General features: G+C 51.1%; 1 protein-coding gene across 7 annotated transcripts in view; it reads left to right on the top strand.

Annotated features, from left to right (window-relative positions):
• Nucleotides 1-6,983: 6,983 nt before the first annotated feature.
• Nucleotides 6,984-12,884, top strand: part of MYO9B (myosin IXB) — a 64,149-nt gene continuing 58,248 nt past the window's right edge. For 6 of the 7 annotated variants that reach the window (XM_006904262.3, XM_006904263.3, XM_006904265.3 and 3 more), the window contains exon 1: nucleotides 6,984-7,895. In XM_006904262.3, the coding sequence (XP_006904324.1) occupies nucleotides 7,056-7,895 (840 nt within the window). In that variant the 5' untranslated portion in view covers nucleotides 6,984-7,055. The remainder of the gene's footprint in view (nucleotides 7,896-12,884) is intronic. The other variant, XM_015586669.2, reaches the window with a different exon arrangement.

The raw sequence follows: 12,884 nt of genomic DNA on the forward strand, positions 1-12,884 counted from the left end.
CCCCCTCCACGATCTTGGAGTCCTCGAGGATCAGAGCTGCCTTTAAAAGCAGAGTGAAGCTTCCTTGTTCTCCAGGGGCTGCTGCCCTCAGGTTCTCAAAGTGTACTGTGTGATTTGGAGAGGGGGATCCCAAAGGGCACTCTTCTGCCTGCCCTCTTCCCTGGCAGCCTTCTGTGTCCTTACAAGCCCACAGGTCACCTGGGAAGGACCTGGAGCTCAGCCCTGTAGGGCCTTGAAGTCTGCCTTACCCCATAACCAGAAACCACCTGCATCCCACTGGCCTGACACAAGCCATTATCAGTCCCCCCTGCACACGACTGTAGGAGCCACCCAATAGGAAACCCCTGTATTCCACCTGTCACACACAGGCTAGCTGACCCCTTCCCAGCGTCACTCATGTCCTGATGCTGCCTGCCCCCAACCAGCCAAGGCTTCCCCATCAGACTTGCATGAAAATTTAAACTCCATCCCACATTCATTAGACCCTGCTGGATGCAATCTGACCTCCCTGACCTTGGCTCCTCCCCCTCCAACCTCTCTCTGCCTGCTACACTGGTTCTCTTGTTCTGAGGCTGCCTCTGCCCTTGGCGTTCCCCACCCTCGCCTGGGCTGCTGTCCCCAGGCACTTGGCCTGTCCGCCTCACTTGCACAGGCCTCAGCAACTGTCCAGTCAGAGCTTCCCTACATTCTGGTCTCAAATGACACCCCTGCCCTGGTCAGTTTCTGTCCCCATCAAAGTACCACTGACATCCGGGGCCAGATCATTCTCTGCAGTGGGGGTCACACTGTGCACTGTAGGGTGCTGAGCACCGTCCCTGGCCTCCACCCACCAGATTCCAGTAGCACCTCCTTCCCCCCGCCACCCCGCCCCAGTGATGATGACCAAAAATGTCTCTAGCCATCTCCTAGTGTCCCCTGAGGCTGGACAAAATTGCCCTGAGTGTGACGCACCATCTTGCCATCCTCGGAAATGTCTCTTTGCTAGTAGATTGGTTTGTTTTTGAGTTCCCCGAAGGTCAGACACCTCCACATTCTGACTCTGCCTTGTGCCTGGCACTGGCCTGGCCGGGGGTGGGTGCCGGAGAAACATTTGTTGACCAGACAGATGTTGAAGGATGAAGCCACAGACCCCAGGGAGAAGGACGGGCTTCGAGGGACAGATAAATGGAACCTGCCAGAGGAGGTAGCCCCTACCCTTCCCAGTATATGCCGGGGGGAAGGGCTTTCTCCAGGGCTCAGACCGATTGGGCCCACTGGAAGGCCCAAGAGGACGTCTTGGGGAAGAAAGGGCTGTATTCAGGCAATAGTCATGAGAGGGTGTCTGCTTAGAGCATCCAATACCCTCAATAGTGGGCTTCTGGATTCCTGTCTGTGGCTGCTATACGCTGGTACCTTCAACCGAGTGGCTTTAACAATAGTAACTTATTCTCTCACAGTTCTGGAGGCCAAGAGTCCAAAATCAAGGCATTAGCAGGGCCATGGCTCCCTCCATAGCCTCCAGGGGAGACCCTTCCTTGCCTCTTTCAGCTTTGGGGGCTCCAGGCATTCCATGGCTTGTGGCTGCATCACCCCAGACTGAACCTTAAGTTGTCCCTCAGCTCTGAGCTGCCTTAACTGAGGAGCACACTTCTTTTGTAGCTATTTCTCATTGTGTTCATCTTCCAGATATCTTCACATGATTATTTCTTCCTAAAAAACCCAGTAAGCTCACAGACATGTCCATGGGAACATGAAAACACGCTGTGCTTTAAGTGGTACATCCTACATGATTCTAGAGTCATGCCAGCCTCCTCTTTTTAGCTTGAGAATGATTTCATCCGATAAACATGTGGCTGCAAATTACGGCCTTACATAAACGAAGCGGCTACACTACACTTTCTGGAGGCCCTGTTTGCCTTATTTTCCAGTAAATTCCGAATTGCTCACCAAACTGAGTGGTAGAACCTTCTTTTTCGTGCACAGGGCCTGGACCAGGCCTTGAGAGCAACTCATTCACATTTGTCCATTTACCCATCCCTGGGGCCAGATCTGTAGTTGGCTCCCCCTCTTCTTGGTACCCTCTTTTTCATGAAAGGCCCTGAATTGAGGTTCTTGTCTTCTCTGAGTGCAGAAAGTATACCCAGTGGCATATGCAGAGCAAAGGCTTTTTTACAGTTCAGGTTTTTTAGTGGGAATGATTTTTATCATGGAAAATGCACGTAAGATTCACTATTAGTAATATTTAGCACATTCACTACCTCTATCTAGTTCCAAGACGCTTTCATAACCCCTAAAGGAAACCCTGTCCCCATTAGCAGCCACTCTCCACCCCCTGTCCCCATTAGCAGTCACTCCCCATGCCCCTCCCCCAGTCCCTGAGAACCACTACTCTCTGTCTCTAAAGATTTGCCCATTCTAGACTTTTCATGTCAATGGGAACATATGCTATGTGGCCTTTTGTGTCTGGCTTCTTTTACTTAGTGTGATGTTTCCACCATGATGAGTTCATCCATGCCATAGCATGTGTCAGTGCTCCGTTCCTTTTTATGGCTGAGTAATATTCCACTCTGTGGATGGACCACATTTTGTTTATCCTTCGCCCTTTGACGGGCATTTCATTTCTTTTGTTTCAGAGGGAATTTTATAGTCTGCCAGCTTGTCTTCTATTTGATAACAAGGGTATATGTAGTCCTTCTGAGTCCTGGGGAGACAGTTCCCATTAATGTGGGAATGTGTTTTGCTTCCATTCACATTGCGTGCACCTCCATGAGCATAAGTTGGAGGGTAGAAGGGATGTTTTAACTTGGGGGTTTTGGTGAGATGGTTTGGATGAAGGAGACACGTAGGTCTTCAGGACCTGCTGCTCCTTACACACAGCTGCAACCTGTGATTGCTGGTTGGCTGAGCTGCCTGCCCCCCGCTACCCCCACTCTCCACCCCCAGGACCTGCCACCCTGTTTCCTCAGTCCAACCTGCTTCCTTTCATTCTGGACATAGCCGGGGAATTTTCGAGGCACAGGTTTCATATCCACTTGTGACAAGGACCTTAAGCCACAACATGACTGACTTGCAGATCTCAGGCTTCATTAAGACTAAGTGAAGAAGCTGTGCTTGGAAGCCAGAGAAAATGGCTGAGCCCCTCCAAGGGAGATGTCATTGTTTAAGGACAATGAATTATCAATGAGTTAACAATTAATTATCTGAATTATTACAGTTCTGAAGCTGTGATCATCAAAACAGCATGGTACTACACAGACAAATTTCTGTTGTTGTAAGCCCCCTGGTTTGTAGTACTTTGTTACAGCATCCCGAGGAAGCTCATAAACCCTCTAAAAGAATTTCTAAATGGATAAAGGCATAAACTGAAAGCATAAATCTGGGAAGGGAGAGGAAGGCATAATCCCAATGATAGTCAGACCTGGGAGAGGAATGGGCAGTAGACATCATAAAAGAAATGACCCGCAGATCTGACTGCTTGGAAAATGTAATGTTTGTCTCAAAAAATACCATATGCAAAAGTCAATTGTTATGAATTAGTTTCATCAAACATGATAAAGAGCTGATACCTTCCTATACAAAGAGCTTCTCCAAAAAAATAAGCCAAATAGTCATGCTTCAGTGGGAGAAAACGGGCAAAAGACATGAACAACTTACAGAAACAGAAAAATAGCTGCTCAATAGACATAATTTTCAAAAACTGCAGACCAGCAATTGAAGATGTGTAATTGGCAAGATGTTCTTTTGTGCCCAATGAGAATCCAGTCAGCTGAGTGTTGTAGGTAAAATGGTGCCACCTGTGGAATGAGAGGACACTGGGCCAGAGAGAGTGCACCCTAAGATTTTTGCACTGGGAGCAGAGCTGCCTGGGATCTGGTGGAGGGGTTTGAGGGGCATTCCATCCTGAGAACAAGGACTGCACTGGGAGGAGGCAGCAGCGTGGGGCTGAAACTCATCTGAGATGTGGATGCGAGAAAGGGAGGATCGGATCTGAGTTTAGGTGGGTGGATGGCCAGCCTGCTGGGGATGTCCCCCAGCTGGAGAACCAGATGTCTTCCTGTGGGTCAGGGGCTTTGGGAAGCCTCTCCCTGACTGGGCTGGAGAGGCCCTGCAGGGTCTGGCCTATGAACCTGGGCTTGGGCTGGGCGGGGGGAAGTGGCTGCAGCGTGCCAGTCAGCCAGTGTGGGGACCAAGGGATGGCTGTGCTGTATTGGGCCTGATAACCAAGGGTTCTGAGGGCTGGCCATGGGGCACTCCTGAGTAGCTTTGTGCTAGGACACCCACATCTAGACCAGTGCGTCCAGGGGCTCCACGGGAGCCCCTCCTGACTGGCTGGTGATAAGAGACAGCAGTTCTGGGGATATGATGACAGCAGACAGGATGTGGTCAGTGGGAGGAGCAGAGAACAAGCCTTTTAGGCCTTTGAGGCAGGTCAGGGAGAGGTGGCCATGATGGGTTGGAAGTGGGGCAGGTATCCTTGGTGGGAGCACAGATCCTAGGGAACAGGGTGGGAGAGGCCCCTGCACAGAGTCAGGTCCAGGTGATGCTCCCATTCCAGGGCTGCAGAGCAAGTGAGCAGGACTGGGAGAGGCCACTGGCAGCAGGTGTGACTAGTGGTGCTTGGTGGCATCTTCTGGGAGGAGGGTGCAGTGGTTTACATGGCATGGGATGGGAGAGTGGACTGGTGGCCAGGTGGGAGTGGAAAGGGTTGGCTCTAGGCTGCGTGGAAACAAAGAAGTTACTGGGCTCTGCCCTGGGCTGAAGAAAGATCTATAAGTATCTCTGGTTCTAAGGCACATGAGCTATTCAATGGGAGGGTCCTCCGCAGCGAACTCCTAGGAAAAGGGGATAAAGGGGGCCACTCTGGGAAGAGAGTGCTGGTCCCTGGGGAGAACGGCCAGGTGAGCCCTGGGTGGGGAGGGCTACCCACACAGGTGCAGCAGAGGAATTTCCCAGGATGCAGACATGGTGGGCCAGGATGGGCTCTGATGGCTTGTGAGGCAGATGCAGCAAGGTGGTCAGGTGGACCCTGCAGGAACTCCTACAGCAGCCCCAGCTCCTTTTGGCCCTGTCCCTTCCCTTTGACTGCCGTGCTCCCTGCAGCCCTGGCAGTAAGCAGTTGCCTTGAGTAAGCCTTATCTACTTCCTCCTGGCCTGGGGTAGGGTGAGCATCACTAGTCCTGTAATAGCCCCCCTACAGCCCCCCCAACCCCCCAGTCTCTGAGCATGGGGTCTCCTGCTTCCCCTACCAAGGGGCCCAGAGCTGCAGATGTACCCTACATGCCTCTATTCACGGTGGGGCTTCAAGAGCACCTGATGATTCTTCTTCTCTGGAGGATGAGGGGTAGCCCAGAGTGCAGCTGGCTGCACAGCCCTCAACCTGTCCAAGCTCCATCCAGACCCTCATCAGGGCAGGTGGCAGAATCCTTAGGATCTGGATCACATTACTGGGCTCTGATGGCCTCTTGCTAGAGTTGGTATCTGCTGGAAAGAGAAAGCAGGCACATTTGTGTGACCTCTTCGCTGTCCGCGTCCAGGCAGCTTGAGTGAGACAAAGCCCCCAGCCTGTGAGCTGGATCGCACCTCTAGAAGTCGTGGTACACATCAGCCATGTCTCTATGAATGCAGGTCACAGAGGGATGGCTCTGCCTGAAGTCCTGACTCTATGCATGTGTATGTTCATGTGCAAGTGCTATGCACACATGTGTTCATGTTTACTTTCATGTGTGTGCATGTGAGCATGCATGAGCATGGGTGTGTCACAAAACTGCATGTCCATGTTTGTATATGTGCTTGCGTTTGTGCACAAGTGTGGGTGTGTTCATATGAGAGTATATGTTCACACACATGTGCCTATGTATGTGCTCTCACATTTGTTTGCATGTCAGTTTCTCCCACGGGGCTTTGAGCCAAGGTCTGGTTCATCTTTGTATCGCAGTGAGCCTGCATGAGACCCACACGCATTTATGCCTCTTGCTCCAAGACACGAAATTGGCTGTCGCCAACATTGGCTGCATTTTCTTTTTCCCCTCAATGTCTTCAGAAGCAAATACATTTTTTAAAAATAACCTTTTTCTTTTGGAGTCATTTTAGATTTACAGAAAAGTTGCAAAGGTAATATAGACTCTAGTACCCCTCATCTACCTTCTCCTATCATGACCATCTTACATTACCAGACACATTTGTACCCTAAGAAATTGATACTTACTGCTGTTAACCAACCTGACGTCATCCGGATGTCACCAGTTCTTCCATCCGTGTCCTCCCACTGGTCAAGGACCCCATCCAGGGAACCCTGTTGTGTTTAGTCATCATGTCTCCTCCAGTCTGGGACGCCTCCTCTGTCTCTCCTTGTTTCTCATGACCTTGGGAGGACTTCGCAGGTGACTGGGATCATAGGTTCTAGAAACAAATGCACTCTGAGAAGTTCTCTTTAGTGTGTTTTGGTGAGGGGGCTCTCCCAGACTTCATCCTCCTCGTTAGGGTTTTAGGGACCCTGTTGTTTTTGGGGTCCCTGAGTTTCAGGGCAGGTTCGTTCTTGCTTATCCCAGCCATAGCTCTTGCTGCCCTTGCTGTATTGGGGAGATGTAACCTGTGGGGCTGAATCTTCATCTGCTTGGGGAGCTGCCTGGGGATGTTTTATCCAAGAGAAGAGGCCAGGAAGGATATGGGTCGGGAAAGACTTAGGTGAGACACGGCTGTGACCGTTGGACTTGTGGGTTGAGAGGCTGACCTTAGGTGGGAGGAATGGGGGCTGGAATTGAGCAAACTCCATGGGAAAGGTTTGATCTTGGGCAGGGGGTGGGGGTAGTCTGGTGTTGTCACTCCGCAAGAGCCATAATCCTTGGGTCAGAGTTCAGTCACATTTAAGGACAGATAGAAGTTCTTCCCACACTTTGCCTTTTCGAGATACAAAGGCAAGGGATACTGGCCTCAGGTCTGAGGCTGTCCATCGTAGGCGGGTGGCAGCATCCCCTACCACTACCCCCCACCACTCTGACCGTGCCACCCTCTCCCTTCCGGCTCCAGGACGCGCGCCCCGAGCCTGGGAGGCATGCTGAGGCCAGGCTGCCGGCAGGATGAGTATGAACGAGGTGGGCAGCTCCAGCTGCCGGAGGCAGGCGGCCTACCACCTGCACATCTACCCACAGCTGGCCACCAGCGAGAACCAGGCCTCGTGCTGTGTGACGGCCACCAAGGACAGCACCACATCCGACGTCATCCAGGACGCCATCACCAGCCTGCAGCTGGATGGCACCAAGCGCTATGTGCTGGTGGAGGTCAAGGAGACAGGTGGAGAGGAGTGGGTGCTGGACGCCAACGACTCACCCGTGCACCGCGTACTGCTATGGCCACGACGGGCGCAGGATGAGCATCCGCAAGAGGATGGTTACTACTTCCTGCTGCAGGAGCGTGACGCAGACGGGGCCATCAAGTATGTGCACATGCAGCTGGTATCCCAGGCCACAGCCACCCGGCGCCTGGTGGAGCGTGGCCTCCTGCCCCGGCAGCAGGCAGACTTTGATGACCTGTGCAACCTTCCCGAGCTAACTGAGGCCAACCTCCTGAAGAACCTCAAGCACCGCTTCCTACAACAGAAGATCTACACGTACGCAGGAAGCATCCTCGTGGCTGTCAACCCCTTCAAATTCCTCCCCATCTACAACCCCAAGTACGTGAAGATGTACGAGAACCAGCAGCTGGGCAAGCTGGAGCCACATGTGTTTGCACTGGCTGACGTGGCCTATTACGCCATGCTCCGGAAACGCGTCAACCAATGCATCGTGATCTCAGGAGAGAGCGGCTCAGGCAAGACGCAGACCACCAACTTTCTGATCCATTGCCTCACCGCCCTGAGCCAGAAGGGCTATGCCAGTGGCGTCGAGAGGACCATCCTGGGTGCCGGCCCCGTGCTGGAGGTGAGTGGGGCAGTTGGCAGGAGGGGCCCTCTGCCTTACCACATGCATTTTATTATCATGTCTGTCATGAAGAATTTGTTATACTCACAGTTCCCTAGAAACAGGAGGCTCTATATCCCGCGTGGCCCCACGCGGGAAAGCACCCGAGTCAGTGAGATATAGCAGGAGCGAGGGAAAACCATGGGCAAGGAAAAAGAAAAACACAGGAAACCAAGTCCCTGTTGTGGTTTTCATGGGAAGAAATGCATGAGGCAGATGAGTAGGTTTAGTATTGGCTGGTTTGGCTCTGGGGCATAGGGTACCTGGCTGTCTGGTACCTGGCCCTGAGGTATCAGGGCAGGTGGATGGGAGTCCTGAGAGTGAGAGCCTAATAGAGGAGGTGGTGGGAGTGTGGTCTCTGGCTGGGTTGGTTTGCATATGGACGATGTGCTCACAGGCAAGTCCTTTGCCTTCTGTGGCAATTGGCTAAGCCCGGGGAACTGGCAGTCCTTCCAGGGTCAGCCAGGCCCCAGATATCAAAGCATCAGATTATAGAAAACAAAAGGACCTGATTAATATGTTCTTGCCATCTAGGAGGCAGCAATCTATACTCTAGGTCCCAGAAAGAAAAGGATGGCATATCCAAACCAGGCAGTTCATGATGGGGCACTTCTGGCAGGGCTGCAGTGTGGAGAAGCCAGCAAGGCATAGTGCAGGCCCGGGGGCCATTGAAGCAAGGAAATGGGGCCACCTGGCAGCACTGTAGAGTCAGCAGGGTAGGAAGCACCCCCTGTCTTCTGTCCAGTGTCCCTCTTGGCCAAACCCCATGGAAGCCATTGATGTGTTGCTATGGGTGAGCCTCCTGGGCACGGGGCAGCAGAAGTGACCACAGTGTCCCTCCTTCTCCGGCTCTTAAGAAAAGAGGCATCCACGTGTCAGAACAGTGTAACCGTCATTACTTGGTAACAGCAGGGACAATATGTGGGCCCAGAGGTGTACGCCCCTGAGCTTGGCATCTAGGACTCTGCTTTCTTTCTTTTTTAAATAAGATTTTATAATAATTAAATAATAATACACAAGTAATTTTGATAAACTTAAGTAGTTTTATTAACTATAATAATATAAATTATCATATTTCTTAGAGCAGATTTTGGTTTGTAGCAATATTGAACAAATAGTACAGAGTTCCCATATATCCTGCTCACCCCCATACTTCCGGCTGCCATTAGTGCATTTGTTACAAATGATGAGCCAATATGGACATATTATTATCTGAAGTCCATAGTTTACATTCGGGTTCAAGATTCACCCTGTGTTGTACATTCTGTGAGTTTGGACAAATGTACATATCCACTGTTACAGTATCATACGGAGTAGTTCTCCTGCCCTATAATCCCCTGTGCTCTACCTGTTCATCCCTCCCTCCCCCTAACTCCTAGCAACCACTGATCTTTTCACTGTCTGTAGTTTTACCTTTTCCAGAATATCATATAGATGGAATCATACAGTCTGTAGCCTTTTCATATTGGTTTCTTTCACTCAGAGATATGCATGTAAGGTTCCTCCATGTCTTTTTGTAGCTTGAGACCTCATTTGCATAGTAACAACCTATTATCTGGATGTGCCACAGTCTGTCTATCCATAGGACTTCAGACCCCCTTTCTGCAGGGTTGGGAGTGTGGAGGTCTCACCAATCTTGGAGTGTTGACCTCCAGATTCTGCTCATCTCCCCAAGCCAAGGGCCTAATGCAGCCACCTCAGAGGGCTGCTGTGCAAATTCACTGAAATCACATCTAGGCTGCGCCTCCTGAATACTCTTTAGTTCCTCTTCCTCCCTAATGATCTCTGAGATCATCAGCAAGAAATCCATTGGGGCTGTACAGCCTGGCCCTGTACTGACATAGGTAGCCTATTTCTGTCTTCTCCTATAAAGATTAATGGTCATTTTTTGTGCAAATATTACGACTGAATAACCCAGCCACAGAATGGACATTTTTTCTCTTTAATGCTGTGTACCATGCATGCGTTTCCTGTTCTATTCTATCTGTTCATTCTGCAAATATTCCATGTACACATTTGCCATATGCCAGGCACCATCTAGGCACTGGGCTATGTGGCGGCCTAAATAGACAAAGGCCTGCCCACACAGAGCTGTCACCCCAGGGACGAGGAAGCAGGCAGAGAAATAAACAACGGACCTTGTACAAAGAACAGCCAGCAGGTCCGATGAAGAAGAGTTGAGGGGGCAGGAGGTAAGAAGGTGATGCTGAGTTGGGCCTGGGAAGAGGTGGGGTGAGCTGTGCAGTGTCTGGAGGAGGGCACAGCCAGTGCAAAGGCCGGGAGGCTGGACCACAGCTGGTGTTGGAAGAAAGGCAATGGCCCCAGAGGGCACAAAAGGAGCTGGAGTGGGGTGAGCAAGCAGAGTGGGAGGTGGTGGGGACAGAGGTGACATTCAGGTCATTCATGGTCTTTTGGGCCACATGGAGGGCCTTGTGACATGGGAGCTAAAAAAGGTATTCCAGATTTGATTTGGCTTTATCCCAGCTCTGAAACTCAGCTGCTTATAAAGCCACTGATGGCCCCACTGTCTTCTCAACAAGGGCCAAGGGCCGCAACAGGTGCTGTAGACCTATGCATTGGTGCCTGGCACTGCAGTCCCAGGTTACATGGTGCAGACTGTCAATGACGTCAGAAATTAAGAACATGAACCAGAGGGCAGACTCAATGTTTACCAAGTGGTCATTCACCCCTCAGAACCAGGTAGGTAGATGGGTGTGCCTGTGTTTGGTGAGGATGCCAAGCCCAAGATCTCAACAAGACACAGTGAGGAGGCAGGAGTGGCACCATGGCATCATTTCCTTTTCTAGCTGGGGACCATCCAGGGTACCTGGATGAGGTTCTTGTGGCTGCCATATTCAAGTACCACAGACTGCGGGGCTTCAAACAACAGTTTACAGTTGTCCCTCGGTATCCATGGAGGATTGGTTTTAGTCCCCCCTCGGATACCAAAATTCCCAGATGCTCTCGCCCCTTACGTGAAATGGTGTAGTAATTGCAGATAACCTATATCTGCACATGGGCTGCAGCCAGGTATGCCTACACATCACTTATTCATATAGATTCAGCAAAATGCTCAGTATGTGGCAAATTTAAGCTTTGCTTTTTGGAACTTTCTGGGATTTTTTTTCCTAATATTTTCGATCCTCGGTTGCTTGAATCCCAGGTAGAAACCCCATAGATTTGGAAGGCCTACTATACTTTCTCACAGCACTGAAGGCCAGGTGTTGGCAGGGCCATGCTCCTACCGGAGGCTCTAGGGGAGGAACCTTCTTGTCTATTCCTGCTTCTGGGGGCTCTAGGCATTCCTTTGTGGCTGTATCACCCCAACCTCTACCTCTGTCGTCACATGGCCTTCTCTTCTTATAAAGACACCAGTCATTGGATTTAGGGCCCACCCTAATGCAGGATGACCTCATCTAAACTAATTACGTCAGCAATGACCCCATTTCCAACTAAGGCCACGTTCACTGGTTCGGGGGGGTTAGAGTGTGGACGTTTCTTTTTGGGGACACGAGTCAGCCCACAGCACCCGCTGCTGAGCGACAGCTGGTGGTGCCTGGTGCTTTCTTTCCTGAGTGCCACCCCAGCTCAGCAGTCATCCTGGGGGCCCACAGTGCCTCCCACGGGCCTCCTTGCTCCTCCCCTGAAGTTGCCCCGAGGGATCCTGGCACATTCTTAGAGGGCCGTTAGTCACCCTCCATGTGAGTCAGATGCCTCTGACTACGCCTGGCTGCCTCCCTCGAGCCTCGGCGAGAGCTGGCAAGGCCAAATTTCCCCAGTGGTTAAGATCTGCTGGAGGGCGGTGCCCACACTGGCTTCCAAAACTGGCTTGAGCCAAATCCATGTTAGGACCATAAACATGCTTCCTGGGGCAACATTTTGGAAAGAAAGTAGGTCTTTTTAGTTTAGAGCTGTGCTTCCCAGTCGAGGCACTGCTGGCGTCTGGGGCCAGGTCACTCTCTGGGGTGGGACCGTTCTGGGCACTGCAGGTACTGAGCAGCAATCCAGATGTAGCCCCCGCCTCTTCCCAGTATAACAGCCAAAAATATCCTCAGACATCACCAAGTGTCCTCTGGGAGCAGAATCTCCCTGCTATCTTAGAGTCACAGCTTGTGATCCCATGAGACCCAGTCACCATTTTTTTCAGGTACTGACCATTTACAAATTGTCCATAAGTAAGTCCCAGCCATTCTGAGCTAAGCCAAAAGGTACTTCCTAATAATAGGAATAATTCGTTATCAGCCTTCGAGCCCACTTGGGTGTCAGGCTTTAGGTGCCATTGTTTCCATCTGTCATTTCTCTGAGTCATTATTACAGCTCTGCTCATTTTAAAGATGAGGAAACATAGCCACAGAGGTGCACACTGATGTGAAAATGTACTGGACCTGCCATCACAAAGCATCACAAACCAGGAGTCGTCTTAAAATAACAGGAATTTATTCTCTCACAGTTCAGGGGACCAGAAGTCCAAAATCCAGGAGTAGGCAGTGTTGGTTCTTTCTGGAGGCTCTGAAGAAGAATGGGTCCCAGGCCTCCCGGCTTCTGGGGACTGCCGGCAACCATTGGCATTCCTTGGCTTGTGGCCATATCACTCCAGCCTCTTCCTCTGTCTCCATGTGGCCTTCTCCCCATCTATCTCTGTGTCTCTAGTCTTCTTTCTCTTATGAGGACACTGTCATTGGATTTAGGGCTCACTGTAAATTCAGAATGATCTCACCTCGAGATCCTCACCCTGATTACTACACAGACCCTATGTCCAAATACAGTCCCTTTTACAGATTTTGGAGGTCAGGACTTGGACATGTTTGAGGGAGAGGGTGACACAAGTCAACCTAGTCTAGTCTGGGTTCCCCACGCCACACCGCAGGCAGCCATGAATGGACCAGGGATGGAATCCAGCCGAAGCTCAAGCCTGAGTTCATGGTGCCTCCCTCCATCTTTGTGAAAGAT

The sequence above is a fragment of the Pteropus alecto genome, unplaced genomic scaffold (assembly GCF_000325575.1).
Source record: "Pteropus alecto unplaced genomic scaffold, ASM32557v1 scaffold160, whole genome shotgun sequence".
Classification (NCBI taxonomy): domain Eukaryota; kingdom Metazoa; phylum Chordata; class Mammalia; order Chiroptera; family Pteropodidae; genus Pteropus; species Pteropus alecto.